Source organism: Sinohyriopsis cumingii, unplaced genomic scaffold, assembly GCF_028554795.1.
Source record: "Sinohyriopsis cumingii isolate HCF-2022 unplaced genomic scaffold, ASM2855479v2 utg002530l, whole genome shotgun sequence".
NCBI lineage: Eukaryota > Metazoa > Mollusca > Bivalvia > Unionida > Unionidae > Sinohyriopsis > Sinohyriopsis cumingii.
This window is the reverse complement of record NW_028316239.1, coordinates 597,201-617,662: the sequence shown is the minus strand read 5'-3', so window position 1 is coordinate 617,662 and position 20,462 is coordinate 597,201. Positions and strand designations below refer to the sequence as shown.

Genomic DNA, 20,462 nt, shown 5'->3' with positions numbered 1-20,462 from the left:
AGTGTTTCCGCCTAATGCAGGCCCTTACAAATGTTAGTCTGACACAACTTTTAGAAATCACGTTTCTGATAGGAATGGTCAGAAACACTTATCTCTTCCCACGTGTACATACTGTAAGAAGAAAAGACACTTTATTTCTGATTGCTACAAATTAAAAAATAAGCAAGAGAATCAAGACAGACATATTCAAAACGCCCTTATTTCTAAGAGGTGAAGCGGACGGTCGTCTATTGAAAGCAATACATTTGTTGTGTCCAATAAACCCCAGTCTGATTTTATTATGGAGAAATATGAATCATTCATGTCGAAGGGTTCTATATCCCTCATGGGTGATTCAGCCAATCCAATCCCTATTGCAAATGTAAGGTAGACAGGAGCTTCTCTGAGTCTTTTATGGTCAGGAACTTTGCCTTTTTATGACAAGCCTTCTTTTAATAAATGTTCTTTTTGAGGGAATAGAGTGCGCCTTTGTTAATGTTCCTTTCCGTTTTGTAATTGTTTCATCAGTCTTAGTGTCAGGACCACTGACAGTCGGAACAGTGTAGTATTTACCCTAGAGGGAACTAATTTATTACTAGGCAACGACCTAGCTGGAGATAAGGTTGTGGTGAATCCACATGAAACTGATAATGCCCTTACTGGATCAGAAAGTCGATCCTATTGAAAAAGAATTCCCTTATATATAACCAGCTTGTGCAGTTATTAGATCTATGGCAAAGAAAGATCTTGAGAATGATGATGATAAAGAAAGGATTCCTTTAAATTACACATATATTGGTCAGGCTTTTAATGAGGTCACTCTCACTCCTTGTTTGGATCCAGCAAAGGGTATTGATCACAGTGATACCCTATTAACTACTAATTCTCTTTGTCTAATCAGGGTGACAAACGACAATCTTTAGTCGTCGAACAGGAAAAAGATCCTGAGATTTTTTGTTTGTTTAAAAGGGCCATTGGTGCAACTGAAACCACAGAAGTACCTGTTTGCTTCATTAAGAATGGTATTCTTATGAGAAAATGGAGAACGCCAGAGGTAACTGCTGGTGACGAGTGGTCAGTGTACTATCAAATTGTATTTCCAAAATCTTACACACAGGAAATACTTAGCCTGGCCCATAAAAGTCCTTTGATTTGTCATTTAGGGATTAATAAGTCTTACCACAAGATACTGAATCACTTTTATCGGCCAAAAATTGAAAGTGATGTCTGTAAATACTGCAGATCTTGTCATACTTGTCAAATGGTAGGAAAACCAAATCAGAAGATACCTAAGGCTCCTCTGGAACCTATTTCTGTATTTGATGATCCATTTAGCAGAATAATGGTAGATTGTGTTGGTCCCTTACCTAAAACTAAGTCAGGTAACCAATATTTGTTGACCATTATGGAACATGATTTCCATATGCAATTCCTTTGAGAAATATTTAAACTAAACCAATAGTAAAAGCTTTGATAAAGTTTATTTTACTCATTTGGGCCATACCACGTCTGTTCAATCGGATCAAGGGTCAAATTTTAGATGTGAATTCTCCAGTTAATTATTCTTGAATTTGGTATTCAGCAATTGAAGTCACAAGTGAAATTATGGTTTCACAGAACTACAGTGGAGAAAACATTTGAGTCTGGTGATGTTGTGACTCTCTTGCTCATTCTTTAGATTAGGTATCACGGTCCTTACAAAATTAAGTAGAAAATGAATGAGTTAACTAATTATAATAGCACTCCTGGTTTGTAAATAAATTAAAGGATTCCCATTATGTTGGAACCAATAGCCAGGTTAATTATGCAATTAATTTAGTTATACCTGTCCCACTCATTGAGAATTTAAGCGAAGGAATGCACTCGGATTCTACTGATTTTTGAGTAACAAATCTTCGGAATTCAGCAATTATGAATGATCTGGACCAAAACCTTTCACATTTGCAGCAACAAGAAAGGAATGAACTTAAATAGCTGTTACTTGAATATGACCACATATTTCCAGATGGTCATAACAAACACAATTTACCATGACGTTGGAATTGTAAATTCCACACCTGTGAAACAACACCAGTGCAGGATGAACCCTTGCAAACAGGAATACTTGAAAAAGGAAATACAGTATTTTCTGTCACTGGAGTTCACCATGTATACTTATTCCAAAGCCAGATAATACTTTCCGCATGTGCACTGATTATAGAAAGGTGAACAGGGTGACTAAAACCGATTAATTTTCATTGCCAAGAATGGATTACTGCATTGAAAAATTTGGAAATGCAAAGTATGTCACCAAATTTGACCTTCTGAAAGGAGTTTGGCAAAATCCATTGACGGAAGGGCAAAGGAAATTTCGGCATTCATGACTCCAGATGGACTTTATCAATATAAGTTGATGCCGTTTGGGATGAAGGGTTTGCCAAGTGCTTTTCAACGTTTAATGAACATGATTACGTCTGGTCTAGATAATTGTGCTGCTTACATCGCTGAAGTCATAATCTACAATGACACCTGGAAAGCACATTTAGCGACAATTTCGGAAATTCTTAGACAGATTCAATGATGCAAGTCTGACAATCAATTTTTCCAAAATTGACTTTTGCACGACTTGTGTAACATTTCTAGGACATATTATGGAACATGGACAAGTTAAACCTATTGGTGCGAATTTCAAGGCTATCTCTGAATTCCCTGCGCCTATCAATAATAAGCAACTGTTGCGGTTTTTGGGTATGGTTGGATAATATCAGAAATTCGTGTTTCTTAATTCTTAGATTTTTTCGGATTTAGTTAAAAAACCGTAAGTTCATTTTTCTCATTTTTCACTTTGTATTCTAGGGAAATAACTTATTTGTTAAATGTTACAAAACTTGTTGCCTTCACTCTTTTCTGTTACTTATTTTAAGAGCATAGACACGTAACAATGTGTACTGATGCAAAGTTCATTATATTTTTGCTAGGTCTTTACATAATCGTTTGTTGTAACTTTGCACTGATTCCATAACGGTAAAAGGTATGCTTATGAAGCAGCTGTTGAGCGCTATATACATATATGCAGTGTGTAGATTGAAATTTCCTACCGTCATACTTACTATGCCAGTACGATATTCGTGGAAAATCTTTTATTAACACATAGTGATACCCTGACAATGGATCGTGAAACAATACTAAGTCCAGGGGCTGTATGTATTTTCTCTATCTTGATTTTTATTGTTACCAATGGGATGAAGAGGAGACAAGAAGTCATATTCAAAATATCGATTGTCATAGTTTTCCACATTGCCATGCTGCTTGCTGCAGAATACACACTGGCGTCGAATGCAACTCGATATGTGAAACGGATTTAACAGGAACATAGTTGAACTTCCACAAATCTTTCTGGAGTTCATCTTAACCCTTCTTTTAGTGAATTGTTCTAGTGTCAGAAGACTCCGTGCATATGTTGTATCAATTTCATAACTGATGGTATCTGTGTCTCTGCGATTTAGATCACACAAGAAGCACTCTGAATCCACGGGATTATGGTTTAAAACACATCATCACTGTTACAGTTAAGTGGCATAAGCAGATTTACATGAAGAAAAATTCCTATATTAACCGCGTAGGTAACCATGCGCTGTAACGATATGATTCCTAATTGCATCTTTGAAAGAAGTTTTAACCACGTTGTTTACCTGGGTTTTATTCAATCATGATAAATTTCCAATAATGTAACCCAAACTTGGGTACTTGCAGTTGTCTTACTTTTCAGCAGCCGCAGTGGCAATGGAATCTGCAATGCCACCCGTGCTATTTCAGCTCTCTTCGCTCATGTAGGAATCTCTGCCTAATACTGTGCTTATTGCCTAATTGAGAACGCTTTGTAGTTTTATTTTACCAGGACCAGAAACTGCAATTCTTGCGATTATTTCATTGACTTCGTTCGTCGTTGGGTGTTTGTACAATCATAGGTTAGGTGAGACTTCTCCTGCATGCGCGATAATAGTCGCACAGAGATCAGCATGGTCAGCAAAACTGATCATGTGACTCTTCTCCCATACCACATTTAACGTATTGTGGAGCACTGAGACCACCACGTAAGGCTAACAAATGTGATTTACTGTATTCATAATGACATGTTTCTGCCACGTAGTTCGCAGATTTCAGGGCATACCCCTTTTTCTTTACTGAATCTTAGTGCCATTGAACTTTTTGTATACACACATCATTATCTACGTGGTAAATATTTCCAATCACCATCTTTTAATATTATGTGTTAGGTAGTACATGGATAATGAGGTCAAAATCCAAATGATAGTTTTATGGAATCCATCAGGCGACCAGTCATATTTTTGTGTCATGGTAATTCGAATTCAAATCATGATTTATGCAAATAAGTAGGCTGGTTCTTTTACAAATTATCATAAAATTTCATTGCAAGGCTAAATAAAGTATCTTTCAAGATGGTGTTTACCCGAATTATCTCAATGACCTATTATTGAGGATGGTAGCAGTATAATATTACCAAACTTAAGTATATATGAATATCAATAGTCTTGGAGTGATTCTAAATTTTCCCGACAGTTGTTGCTAACATGATTGGGGCTATAGCTTCTGAGAACTTCTCCCTGTGAGTGCGGCACTGCTCCACTTTTGTGGTGTTATACATCAACCCCTATAGCCTCTGAATGGTGGTGAGTGTGGATACCTTTATTATGTATGTTTGATATAAAAAGAAAAAATGTGCACTCATGTTGTGCTCATCGATTAGTATATCGTTTGAGATTTAAAGATTCTGCTGATTGTAAGCTCTTATATATGCTTTTCTTACTGTCAACAGACGTGTATAGTCAGTGTCAATTAAAACAGTTCGAATTTGCAACCCCAGATGAGCCCCTCACATGCCACGTGACAGATTAAAAGGCTCAGAGGTTCTTCAGACCAAATTAGTCTCACAGTTGTAATTGATATCAACCTCATATGATAATGACTTTGATTATTATGTATAACCAGCCTAAGCTTCAACATATACTCAGTTATTCAAGAAAAAATATTTTTTTTTTCACCAAGTTTTGTTCGAACGTGCGATGTCTTGACCAAGTATAAAAAACCGGTTAGCACACAGAGAACTCTTAACAAATGAACAAGTGTGTTGTGTGCGATTTGGATTTTTAACGTAGCTTTAACAATTTTTCAGTCATATCACTACGATGTCTGCAGTGTGGCAGTTTATAGTGATGTCTAGCACTGGGGCATCATGCCACAGACATGTAGCATGATGTCCCACCCAGTCACATTATCCTGACACCAGGCCCACCAGTCCTAACACTAACCTCTTAATACTGAGCGCCAAGCGAGGCAGCTGTTAGTACCATTTTTGTAAGTCTTTAAATGACTCGGCCGGGGATCGAACCCACGACATCCCGAATCCGAGTCGGACGCTCTAACCACTAGGCCACCGGAGCGGTCAACAAATGAACGAACTCATAATTAAAGGTGAAAGAATGGGGAAAGTACAGGCACACTCTTCCTTTAGTAAGTAAACATGATAAACTATTCCATTTTGAATTACTATTCCATTGTGTATTATACACATGCATACATGGTTTGTTTAGTGGTAAGTGTACATAGTCATGGAATACTAACTCTACGCCTCAAATATTGATAAGACTTCACCCAACAATAATTTGGATAGTATTTCACATCAAAAACTTTCAATTTTTAATAAACAGAAGAAATACCAAATTCCGCTTTGAAAATAATAGGCGCGTCAGAATACTACATTTCTTGGTTAAATCAAGAAATTATTATTTCCTCTTTGAGAATGTAACGGCACAAAGAAATATGATAATAGTTTGCTTGATTTGATACATCAATACATGTGCGTTGGTACTGTTTCACTAACGCATATCACAGAGCTAAATTAAGTCTGTATTAATATTGATCGGTTTGCGACCAGGCTGCTGAGAGTTTCTGGTAACTGCTGCACTGAGAAAGTCATTTACGGGATTCCACTCATGTGCATAAGTTCTGTAATACAATTCCAAAAATAGTTGTAGGTCTTTTCAGCATGAGCATTATGTCAATATTGATCTTGGTCAGTGAACAGTGAGCATAGAAATGTAAACGTGGATGTATATGTCCAGTGCTCGCAATTTACACGTGTCATTGCTGTGTCAGAATTAGTAACCTATATGGAATTTATTACACGAATATGATAATACAAATTTGGTTTCGCTACTGTTCTTTGTTGAAATCTTGTACCTCGCTTAAGTTTTCCTCTGGCATGGGCACCTGATATTAGTGTTTTGCGTGTGGGTTTACATGCGTGCGTATGTGAGGTGAGGAAAAGGTCATGGGGGCTGTTTTCCTGTTTAAAATGACCTCAAATATATAAATTGAGATATAACAGTTTATTTATATGAATGAAAGAAACTCCTGTATGTAGTGTTAATATCCTAATTATTATCATATATATATATATATATATATATATATATATATATATATATATATATATATATATATATATATATATATATATATATATATGTTTATAATATTTACTCTTTTCCAAAATTATTTAAGTATTTAAACATTTCTGTTATGCAAGAAACAGAGTCAGTGCTTTATTGCCTGTACGTGTCTTACATGTAATTTAACTTTACTATATAAGACATTAAACTTTGATATATAATTATAACGGATGGTTCCTAATCATTGCCAATTTATAAATATAATAACCCAGCGAATGGTGCAGGTATTAATTAGCATGCATTATGTTGGACTAGTCTGGTAAATCTATTCCCTAGAATGGTGCGAGTACATGAGGCCTTACGGTAACTATTAATTTTATTTGTTCATTCCAGCTTTAACCAAGTGAAATTATTCAACACATTAGCCACCAAGCTATACAAGGGAATTATTCAAGCTGAACAATACCAGTCAGTTTGTACAAAGCTCCTGCTTGATGTCATACAAATCAGTGAAAAGCAAGGTAATTCCTTTTTTCTGAAGCTTCTACTTAGGAAAAATAATCTGCGATTTCGTGATATTCCACCGGCATAGAGACCGTTAGCTTTTGCTGATTTTGATGACAATGTCATTATTCCTTAAATTGCATTTTATGTAATACTCGGAAATAAATTTCTCATTATAGTAAATCACTTGATTAATCCGTTGATGTTTCAAGGAAAATGATCTCAAACAATTGCAATAATTAGTATATTTGATGGAAAAATATAATAACCTTTCTCAATTTTTTTTCCAGTCGTGACCCCACCAATTAAAATATTGCTTGATGTAATCAAAGCCGCAGCTTTTGCTAAATGTAAGCCTGGCACTACCCGAGAAGTGAGAGAAAATGATACTGACATTACAAGCGAATCTAGCGCAGAAAAGCTCGAGATAGAAAAGGATCTCATAAAGAAGGAACATATGTGTGTGTTTAATTTTTTATTGGATTCTAATGTGTCATAATTTTATATGCTGTTCTCTGGAAAATATAAAGTGACTGATATTTGAATCCTTAAATTTCTAGAATAATTAAATAAAATTAATCATTTGAATCTCACCATTCATCCATCCAACCATCCATGCTCATACATACATACGTACATACATACATACATGCATACGCACGCACGCACACATACATACATACATACATACATACATACGTACATATATGTGGACATGCATGTGTATGGTAGTAAACATATGAAAAAACGTTTGTACGTGTAGGATAAACTAAATACTTTTAGGTAGGTTCAAACCAGTTTGATTTGAGAAAAATAAACCTGGACATTTCGTGAAAATGTTATTTGCTTAATGACATCATACTTGAGAAACGATGACCAGTGGTCCTCGGTTGACCTTATCTATTTAACACGCCTCCTGCTTCAAAATATTTCAGGCGTACATTCAATATCATACATCCTTTATAATCTCACTACTAAAAGAAAATATAGGCTTTTAATAACAATGATATTTCATGTAATCGTCATTTGCTTACATATGTTGTAGGTTCACGCCCTCACTTTTACGTAAGTGGGATCTTTTGAGGAGGAGAATGCAGCTTATCATTAAAGTGTACTGCAGGGACATCAAAAAATTGAAGCAGGCTGAGATGGTAGGTCACCACCTATTCATTTAACTGCAGCACACACACACATATTTGATATAATTAAAGGTTTGTTTAGATGTTGGCTAACATAGAGCTCATTTAACTATAAAAAAGACACTGTTACACCTCCAACAAACATTGTTGCCGATTGGGATTGAACCCTGAACTTCCAAATTAAGAGACATTCCCATTACATAGACCGTCTAACCCACTCTGCCACAGACATACTAGTCGTGTACCATCTTTGGATAAATCTGTGTATTCAAGATACACGGCTTACATGAGGTAGGATTATCTTGCTAATATAGCAACGTAAATGAAGCGACACATAATCTCACGAAGCGAAAAATATATTCCACTGACTGTTTTAATATTAGGACGACAGCTTCAGTTGAAAACAATACAATAGAAGGCGGTAATGTAGGATTGTTAGGTATACATTTTAACTGTTATAATATTTATTTAATCGTACCACACTGCTATGTGACTCACTGCTTGCTTTTCCGACGATGGCGTGCTAGCTGTTGCGTTGCTCCGCTTTGTCATGAAAGTGTCACCGACACTGCTAGATTGATAAACAAGTAGAACCCGATATACCACAATGGCCTGAAATTCTAATCTTCTATGTTCTCACTCTACAGTTTTCACTTTTGCACAGAGTTAGATTTTAAAATAAATATAATTTCCCTTGTTTTCCTGTCTGGTTATACTATATTTAAAAAGGACCTTGCATATTATAGGCAATGTTAAAATAACGTTTAATTTTCTTTATTTTGATGTATGATTAATTGGTGCAATATGGTTTATAGAGTATATATCTTGGCCTTAGAGGATGTGCACCCATACAAAAAACAACTGGATCCGCTTGTTCATTTTCACTTCCTGTATTAAGAGATAAATAGGTTTAAAAAGGTCCAATAGTTTTTTGTACAGTTTATATAATTGGTAATTCGTTCATTGCACTTTCATAATATTATTATTAATAATGAGGACTTTGTTTAGCGCCTAATCTTTAGAAGCTCTAAGCGCTTTACAACATTAGACAACACCTATAAGATAAAAAACATATGATGATATGATTACAAAAATAAACACCATGAAATTAGAAAAAATAAAAAGATTTGAAAAAAAACATGCTGAGAATATTTAAGGTAGGAAACAGTATTAGGTCTTTAAGTTTGTTCTTGTAGTCGAAATAAGTGAGTTTTGAGAGCACTCTTGAATGTAATCACTGTGTCTTTGTGTCTAAGTTCAGTGGGCAATTCATTCCACGTTGCTGGGCCCTGGTATGCAAACGAACGCTGTCCATATGACTTTGTTTTCATAGTGGGAATAATGAGTATACGATTGTCAGAAGAGGGGCGTAAGTATCTTGATGGTGTGTACACATGGGTGAGGTCGGATAGGTATGTTGGACTAGAGTCTGACAGTGAAACGTAGCATAGAGAACAAATTTTGTGTTTGATTCTGGATCGAATGGATAGCCAGTGTAGGGTACAGAGCAGCGGGGAGGTGTGCTCTGGTCGTGGTACTTTAAGTATGATCTGAGCAGCTGTGTGTTGAACGTTTTGAAGTTTCTAGAGCAGATATTAAGATGAACCAGGCAGAACTGAGTTACAATAATCCAGTCTTGAAAGTACTAATGAACACACAAGTGTTTTAGTGGCATGAACTGAAAGATATTTGCGAATGGAGCTGATGCGTCTCAGCTCAAGATATGCAGCCTTGCATATATTCATGACATGTTGGTGCAATGTGAGAGTACTGTCCAGAGTAACACCTAGGTTTCGTACTGATTGTGTGAATTTAATGTTGGTGTTGCTGATATTTATTGTTTGAGATATGGGGGCGCTCACCAGTTTTTTTTGAACTTTTGAGAGAGTGACGTAGGTAAGGTGAAGTTGTTAACATTTGTAACATGCACAACGGAGATAATGTTGGCATACCTCTATGTTACTTTTATGTAATGTGGCTGACATTTCTTTGGATACTGTACTTGTGGAAATTGTACATGATCTAAGCACACGGTACAACAAAATGGATGCTCCCCTGTGCTTGACAAATTAACCAGAATTAATCAAAAGTACACTAACTTTAGCAATTATTAAAATAGGGAAACCGAATTTTACTGAAGTAGACAATAGCATTTACTGAAAGTGCAATGAACCAAGTACAAAATATCTGAAAAGTTAAAAACGTTATCTGCTCTTTTTTCTACAATTTACCTCTGAAGTCCAGGAAGTGAAAATGACCATGCGGAGCTAGCAGTTTTTTTTAAATGAGCACATCTTAAGTGATCTCAAGCTGCATATCTAGAACCTAAATTACACCCATCAATCATATATTAAAATAAAAGGAATTAAAAGTTCTGTTAACAGCACCTAAGATATACAAGGTTATTTTTAAATTGCCAGTATAACCAGTGAAGAAATAATGGGAAATTCTTTTTTCTTTACAATTCTAACCCTATGCAAAATACGAAACTGTAGAGCGCCACCTTAAAGAACCAATGAAAATGTGTGTCAACTTATAGAAAATGTGTCGTATTCTGTATTCAATTTCAAAGATTTTGATATATGATACATGGTATTTACTTCCAAAATGACAACCACATAATTAATTTACTATACCCCTCTGAAGTAGCTTGAATGTAGTTTCATGACGTCAAAACTGTATTCTAACGTCACCAGGAAATGCTGTAATTTGTACATGAAAGAAAGATATTCAAGAGTAAAATACATATGAATTATTTGTTTTATTTTTCAATTCCAACATTAAATGATGTATTCTGATCATTTCCCAAGTTGCATACCATACTTTAGTCATGTTTACATTGAAATCAAGAGAGAAAAGTGGGGAAAAGTCCATATAGTTTGAGACAATAGTGCAAAAATTGTCCAGCATTGGATTAATAAAAATAAGTCCTTGATGCTATAACTTCATGACAGTAGACAAAAATGTATATTTTTGGTAAATAATTACTTTTTCTTTGTTACTAGTAACCTAATTTAAATCCCTACCAATGCTTTGTATGCCAAAGAATTGAAATGAAAAGTCAGGGGGAATTAACTCCTGGTGAGACCATTCCATGGACAATGAATGTGATTGCTGATTACATACACAACTGATTACAATGAAAATGAAATATGTTTACTGCATTATATGGTCACACAAATTAAAAACCTCCAAACATGCAGACTTTTATACGGGGGGGGGGGGGGTGTTGCTTCCTAAAAATTTCAAGCCCCAGCCTGACAATGATGTCACATCTTGCCTAAGATCCATCACAACCAAGAACAATTGGTAACCATGACGTCACTAATACTACATCAACCTACATTAGCTACTTCCTAAGAAAACATGGCTGCAGGAAGACCTATGAAAAGAGCAAAGCGTCCACAACAGTTCGCACAACAGAGTCAACCATGGAACTATGGTGTACAGATAGCCAAGAGTGGCCAACCAGGCTCTAGGTTGCAATCTGGCTCTGCATCTCCATTAATAAAGCGGCCAAGATTAGATGTTTATGAAGAGTCCCTATCATCTTGTGGCCCTAATCAAGTGCCATCCAAGCTTCGCCCTGAAAAGGAGAGAAAAAATGAAGAGAACTTCATTGTTGGGTCACATGAGGAGGCAACCGGTGTGGACAACATCAATGGAAATATAATAATTAACATACAAAAACTTAATATTATATTGGAAAAGTTGCACATAATGCATGACAGAGTTGGAAGTTGCAAGCGATACAGTCCACAGATGTATGCAAGCAAAACTCAAGGACTATGTGCTTTTTTGACCATTAAATGTACAAACTGCAATCTTCAGGAAGCAGAACAGGCTGCCTTTCCAGAAAAGTGCCCAGGACAGAGAAAGAGAGGCCCAGTCACGGGAAATTTAAATGAGATGTTGGCACTTTCTTGCTACAAGACCAAAGTTGGAGTGACTGACCTAAGATTTATCATATCATGTCTGAACATTCAACCTCCTTCTTCTGGCTATTTATACAAGAAACCTAATGAACTGTCTAGTACTGTAATAACTGTCAATGAATATGCTTTAGTGGTAAATCAAAAATTTGTTCATGAGGTTAATCAGTTAACATACAAAGGCATTCATGTACAGACAGACACTGCATACAACCACAGACCACAGAGTGGGGGGGGGGGAATCTGCCACACAGTCTGTGGCTATAGTCATGGAACATTCTACAAGCAGAAAACTTCCCCTCTGTGTGCCCATTACAAACAAAATATGTGGGGGAAAAATGCATACACTTAAACTGCAAAAAACATCATCGCACAGAAGATTCGATGTCCTCCACAGAAACCAAATTAGCAAAGGAAAATATAAATAAGCTTGAACTGTTAAACATACTAAAGATTGATTCTTTAACTTGTGATGTGAGCGATCAGCTTGAAAAGACTGTCCGGGAACATTCGGCTAAAGTTAAGAGACCCATACGACAATTTACATGTTATGTGCATGCAATGCGCACACTTCAAAAACATGTTAAAAATGTACATTTAATTGGTCCCTTCCCTGGTAAGGACAAACAACTCTTTCAACAAAAATTGGCAACTGCTATCAGGAGAAGAGTACATTTTGAGCTTGTACGCATACAACAACATTTCAGTTCTGAAGAAGCATTTATGGCAAAGGCAAAGGTAGCCGTCCAAAATATTATCCAGTGTTTCAGTAATAAGCATGGAAATTGTCGAAAAACATCCTTAGTCTGCCTTGCCCATTTAGCATCCTATTCATCAAAATTTCTGCCATATGGTAAACATTTAACTCTTTCTTCTGATGATATTGAAAAGCTTGAATCGGTACTAAGACATTTTGTCCCAGATGTCAAGCTAAGTAAAATTTCACGCCTTCTAAACACAAATAAATGTGAAAGCTTGCACAATAGGATTTTTACATATGCACCTAAGACATCAGTATGGAGCAGAAATTTTGATGCATTATGTCATTCAGCCCTTCATAGCTCTGTGTATGGTACAGGAAAGTCTACACTCATACTGGCCAAGTCTCGTGGAATTGTTTCTAATAAATCTGTGTATGGTACAGGAAAGTCTACACTCATACAGGCCAAGTCTCGTGGAATTGTTTCTAATAAATGTAAGTGTAGACTTTCCTGTACCATACACAGATTTATTAGAAACAATTCCACGAGACTTGGCCAGTATGAGTGTACACTTTCCTGTACCATACACAGATTTATTAGAAACAATTCCACGAGACTTGGCCAGTGTGAGTGTAGACTTTCCTGTACCATACACAGATTTATTAGAAACAATTCCACGAGACTTGGCCAGTGTGAGTGTAGACTTTCCTGTACCATACACAGATTTATTAGAAACAATTCCACGAGACTTGGCCAGTATGAGTGTAGACTTTCCTGTACCATACACAGATTTATTAGAAACAATTCCACGAGACTTGGCCAGTGTGAGTGTAGACTTTCCTGTACCATACACAGATTTATTAGAAACAATTCCACGAGACTTGGCCAGTATGAGTGTAGACTTTCCTGTACCATACACAGATTTATTAGAAACAATTCCACGAGACTTGGCCAGTATGAGTGTAGACTTTCCTGTACCATACACAGATTTATTAGAAACAATTCCACGAGACTTGGCCAGTATGAGTGTAGACTTTCCTGTACCATACACAGATTTATTAGAAACAATTCCACGAGACTTGGCCAGTATGAGTGTAGACTTTCCTGTACCATACACAGAGCTATTAGAAACAATTCCACGAGACTTGGCCAGTGTGAGTGTAGACTTTCCTGTACCATACACAGATTTATTAGAAACAATTCCACGAAACTTGGCCAGTGTGAGTGTAGACTTTCCTGTACCATACACAGATTTATTAGAAACAATTCCACGAGACTTGGCCAGTGTGAGTGTAGACTTTCCTGTACCATACACAGATGTATTAGAAACAATTCCACGAGACTTGGCCAGTGTGAGTGTAGACTTCCCTGTATCATACACAGATTTATTAGAAACAATTCCACGAGACTTGGCCAGTGTGAGTGTAGACTTCCCTGTACCATACACAGATTTATTAGAAACAATTCCACGAGACATGGCCAGTATGAGTGTAGACTTTCCTGTACCATACACAGATTTATTAGAAACAATTCCACGAGACTTGGCCAGTATGAGTGTAGACTTTCCTGTACCATACACAGAGCTATTAGAAACAATTCCACGAGACATGGCCAGTGTGAGTGTAGACTTTCCTGTACCATACACAGATTTATTAGAAACAATTCCACGAGACTTGGCCAGTGTGAGTGTAGACTTTCCTGTACCATACACAGATTTATTAGAAACAATTCCACGAGACTTGGCCAGTGTGAGTGTAGACTTTCCTGTACCATACACAGATTTATTAGAAACAATTCCACGAGACTTGGCCAGTATGAGTGTAGACTTTCCTGTACCATACACAGATTTATTAGAAACAATTCCACGAGACTTGGCCAGTATGAGTGTAGACTTTCCTGTACCATACACAGATTTATTAGAAACAATTCCACGAGACTTGGCCAGTATGAGTGTAGACTTTCCTGTACCATACACAGAGCTATTAGAAACAATTCCACGAGACATGGCCAGTATGAGTGTAGACTTTCCTGTACCATACACAGATTTATTAGAAACAATTCCACGAGACTTGGCCAGTATGAGTGTAGACTTTCCTGTACCATACACAGATTTATTAGAAACAATTCCACGAGACTTGGCCAGTATGAGTGTAGACTTTCCTGTACCATACACAGATTTATTAGAAACAATTCCACGAGACTTGGCCAGTATGAGTGTAGACTTTCCTGTACCATACACAGATTTATTAGAAACAATTCCACGAGACTTGGCCAGTATGAGTGTAGACTTTCCTGTACCATACACAGATTTATTAGAAACAATTCCACGAGACTTGGCCAGTATGAGTGTAGACTTTCCTGTACCATACACAGATTTATTAGAAACAATTCCACGAGACTTGGCCAGTATGAGTGTAGACTTTCCTGTACCATACACAGAGCTATTAGAAACAATTCCACGAGACTTGGCCAGTATGAGTGCAGACTTTCCTGTACCATACACAGAGCTATTAGAAACAATTCCACGAGACATGGCCAGTATGAGTGTAGACTTTCCTGTACCTTACACAGATTTATTAGAAACAATTCCACGAGACTTGGCCTGTATGAGTGTAGACTTTCCTGTACCATACACAGATTTATTAGAAACAATTCCACGAGACTTGGCCAGTATGAGTGTAGACTTTCCTGTACCATACACAGAGCTATGAAGGGCTGAATGACATAATGCATCAAAATTTCTGCTCCATACTGATGTCTTAGGTGCATATGTAAAAATCCTATTGTGCAAGCTTTCACATTTATTTGTGTTTAGAAGGCGTGAAATTTTACTTAGCTTGACATCTGGGACAAAATGTCTTAGTACCGATTCAAGCTTTTCAATATCATCAGAAGAAAGAGTTAAATGTTTAAATTGTTTCTAATAAATCTGTGTATGGTACAGGAAAGTCTACACTCATACTGGCCAAGTCTCATGGAATTGTTTCTAATAAATCTGTGTATGGTACAGGAAAGTCTACACTCATACTGGCCAAGTCTCGTGGAATTGTTTCTAATAAATCTGTGTATGGTACAGGAAAGTCTACACTCATACTGGCCAAGTCTCGTGGAATTGTTTCTAATAAATCTGTGTATGGTACAGGAATGTCTACACTCATACTGGCCAAGTCTCGTGGAATTGTTTCTAATAAATCTGTGTATGGTACAGGAAAGTCTACACTCATACTGGCCAAGTCTCGTGGAATTGTTTCTAATAAATCTGTGTATGGTACAGGAAAGTCTACACTCCTACTGGCCAAGTGTCGTGGAATTGTTTCTAATAAATCTGATCCAGTATTTCAGCACATGGTAGAACGAGATCAAAGAACAGTAAAAGATAGGGAGAGGAAATCGAGTCGTCAATATAAGTATAGACGCTACATCAAACGCAAACAAAAATGCAACAGAAAACTTATACAAAATTCAATGTTTGCCAATTCAATAAATAATTTTGTAACCAACGAACATTCATACACATTAAATCCGTTAAATTAACACCATTTAACCAATATTAAATTTACCTGACTATCACAGTACACACCTCCCATAGCCCCTATGACCTTGGCATTCACCATTGGCTTTACATGATTTTCTAGCCATGTTTGCTCTTTTTTTTCAAGTGATAAATGATCAGGATTTATACATGTTTTTGTGTGGGATCTATGCGATACCTCACACTAAGATGGTAGTGAGTTTACCATAGTTTCTACATAAAAATTTAGTCAGTAGGCCAAAACAGTCTTTCTTTACCCACGAAAGGTTACAAAAATTATTCCATAACCATGTCGGTCATGTGAGCCTGCCCAAATGTGACACTTGCTGATGACTTGTGTATGTCGAACTAAAGATCTTTTAAATGTAATTAATTCTTGATCTGTTAATTTACTGTGAAATATTTGTGACATATCAAGACCATATGATACTATAGAATTTTTTATCTGAAAATAAAAAAAATATTAAACGCCATGACAATGAATTTTGTTGTGTTTTATTTTACATCTTTGTCCATATAGTTTTATTTGACAATTAAAAAGAAAGAAAAAATACCCATATTATTACCAGTTCAAAGAATAACTGATATCGTCTTCCTTGAGAAAGGTGAAATTAATGCAATATGTTTTAAAAACAAGTACACACAGAGGTTTCTAATTGCCATTAGTCAATGCCAAATTGTGTACAAAGACAAGGGACCTAACTCTTCTCAAGCCTACCTGCAACCTCTTAATTAGAGCCTATTTTGGAAAGAAAGACACAGTTCTAAAATTTAGTGAATATAAACTAAATGAGCCAATATTAATACAGACAGCAATAAATATAACTCCATGGGTATACACCCTAATGCTCTTTATGGGGGCGCTCACCAGTTATTTTGAACTTTTGAGAGAGTGACGTAGGCAAGGTGAAGTTGTTTGCATTTGTAACATGCACAATGGAGATAATGTTGGCATACCTCTATGTTACTTTTATGTAATGTGGCTGACATTTCTTTGGATACTGTACTTGTGGAAATTGTACATGATCTAAGCACACGGTACAACAAAATGGATGCTCCCCTGTGCTTGACAAATTAACCAGAATTAATCAAAAGTACACTAACTTTAGCAATTATTAAAATAGGGAAACCGAATTTTGCTGAAGTAGACAATAGCATTTACTGAAAGTGCAATGAACCAAGTACAAAATATCTGAAAAGTTAAAAACGTTATCTGCTCTTTTTTCTACAATTTACCTCTGAAGTCCAGGAAGTGAAAATGACCATGCGGAGCTAGCAGTTTTTTTTTAAATGAGCACATCTTAAGTGAGCCCAAACTGTATACTCTAGAGCCTAAATTACACCCATCAATCATATATCAAAATAAAGGGAATAAAAAGTTCTTTTAACAGCACCTAAGATATACAAGGTTATTTTTAAATAGCTAGTATAACCAGTGAAGAAATCATGGGAAATTCTTTTTCCTTAAAATTCTAACCCTATGCAAAATACGAAACTGTAGAGCGCCACCTAAAGGATGTGAATGAAAAAGTCTTTGTGTTGTGATCAGAATGGCCCCAGTTTTATCATCATTCATCTGCAGCTTGTTACATGTCATCCATGATTTCACATCACAAATGCACTTGGTAGCTGAGGCATGTTTGTCGAGCAATGAACGCAGGCAGTTATTGAGTTGTTCTGCTGTAGGTTGTAAGCAATTTGTTAGGTTTTCTTGGATGTCGTGCATTAGTTTGGTTCTATTTATCATACGGACGTTTATCTTAGTAGCAGATAAAGGTGGAGGGTTAGGGACTGATACGTCAAGATGGCATATAATCAGAGGTGATCTGATGCAAGGTCATGGGATACCAGGGAGGACCGTAGAATGTTATCATCAGGTCTATGAAGAATCCAGTCTACAATGTGACCATGTTTATGGGTGGGTTGGTTAACTGACTGTTTGAGTTTGAAAACATGAATGGAATCTATGAGTTTTGATTTGTTTGAATTTCCAGGACAGTCAAAGTGAAAGCTGAAATCTCCAAGAATAATCAGGTTGCCACCTATCGAATTTCCATACTCCAGGAGATTCTGAAACAGCTGTTATTGTCTAGTCTAGCCTAATTTGTTTTCCTTATTTGAATAACTGCTAATGATAGTGTACTTTAGACGAACTCAGGCTGAGTTTACATTCACATGGGTGGAAAATTACAATATCCAAAGACATTTCAGCCAATGTACATGAAGGTATCATAGAGTTATGCCAACATTTCCTCCATTGTGTGGGTTTGAGTCTCGGGTTAGGCCAATGTGGGTATGTGAGACAGCTTGCCAGTAGCTTCTCGTGGGTCGGTTGCTCTTTCCGGGATTTTCCCGGGTTCTTCCTCCACTAACTATACTAGCCGCCATGTATAGCCTATCTTGTGCTGCAAAATGGAGTTAAACCCTACAACAACAATAACTCTACATTGTGCATTTTGCAAATGCGAACAGCTTCATCTTCTCAGAAATACATAATATCTGTAGATACTATATAAATCTGTGCATAATGACCACACAGGAATTATTATTATATAATTTAATTTTGTTTGTATTGTTGAAACATTTAAATTGCAAGCATCAAAACAGTCCATTTGAATGCTTTTCATGTTTTCCCCACATAGCATTCATTAGTAGCAAAGTCACATATTAACCCAGCCACACTCCACAACCCTTATGATAAAATTAGTTATTTCTAAAATACGCATTGCATTGTCTCAACATAGTGACCAATTTTATGCTGAAAAATAGGAACAGGAACTATGCCACAGTATGAAAAGGGACTGAACAGATGAATTTCAAGGAGGTCATAGATCAATGGTTAAAATGTTTGTTTATTCTGCCAGCACTAGACTATGGCAGCTAACGAATTCGCTTTGTCGTTAGTTAAGTCTTAATTTCATTACAAATAAATTAAACAATATTTTCACTATAAATTTCTTTTATTTAATGCAACAATTTTAAATTTCAGATGACTTCACCCCTGTATTCTTAGACTTCAAATTTTTAGGAAGTATAGTAATGTCAAATAAATCTTGAAATAAAATTTAAATGGATACCATGTAAGTCAGAAACGTCAGATTCTTTACTACTAATTTCATCTTCCATGTCTTATACCCTTAGTAATTTTATTGTTGTTTCGTTATCATGACTTATAAAAGTACACATATGATTTTAAGCTTGTGACTTTTAATTCTGTATCTAATCACTTTGACATAGATGTGCCGACGAGCAAGAGGCAAAATGATCGAGTCCTTGGAAGCCATCTATGAAGGAAATATCAGACAAATTAAAGAACAGCCGCTCGTTACAGAACACGCCCTTTCCAAGAGATGTGCCAGGAATCTTAGAAAGAGTCTTGAAGTCTACAGAAAGACAAAGATACTTTATTGGCGTCGCCTTGATAGGGAATATTACCTACGACTCAAATTAAAAGAGGTATCCTCCAATGCGCAAGTCTGTACATCTGTCTGTCTGAGTATGTCCATGTGTAGGTTCATATACAGATTCTTTCTAAGTACAACAGGATATCAGTAATATGTTCATCCTTTCGTCCTTCAAGTGCTTTCACATCATCATCATGGATGATATTCAATAGATACACTATACGTTCAAAGTATGTTTGTAAATAAATCATCTGATGTCACTTTTATGTCAAATGCGTCATTGCTTTTAAGGCGGGAGATAGACAAATATCTTTACATCTCTACACAACAACAATACTCCAAACATATTTTTAATAATGACTAAATCATCCAACTCCCTTCACAGGGTTATTGAACACTCTTACTTATCCTAGGACTGTGGGGGTGTTTCATAATTTCATCGTTCTGTTTATATATTGCCCTATACATTATGATGTAATGAACATAATAATGACGTCAGATTGTTATTTACAGGCATACTTTGAAAGGATAAACCATTACGTAAAGATCATCGTGTAAATGGCACACACACACATACACAGACACACACACACACACACACACACACACATATATATATATATATATATATATATATATATATATATATATATATATATATATATATATATATATATATATATATATGACCTAGCAAAGCTCTGAAGCTCTTAATGAAAGAATTGGTGAGCATAGTTGCCACTCTCTCGAGCTTCCCAGGCCATCAGCCAAACCACTTATTCCTGTCTTAGCCACCTGTGGCAGAGGCTAGGAAGCCAG

The 20,462-nt window shown here is 36.2% G+C and overlaps 1 protein-coding gene across 1 annotated transcript in view; it reads left to right on the top strand.

The window, feature by feature from the left end:
- The window catches only part of LOC149770181 (uncharacterized), a 102,184-nt gene that overhangs the window by 61,668 nt on the left and 20,054 nt on the right, over nt 1-20,462 (top strand). The window contains exons 2-5 of the mRNA XM_089949280.1: nt 6,825-6,952; nt 7,226-7,394; nt 7,981-8,086; nt 19,477-19,695. Of these exons, the coding sequence (XP_089805406.1) occupies nt 6,825-6,952; nt 7,226-7,394; nt 7,981-8,086; nt 19,477-19,695 (622 nt within the window). The remainder of the gene's footprint in view (nt 1-6,824; nt 6,953-7,225; nt 7,395-7,980; nt 8,087-19,476; nt 19,696-20,462) is intronic.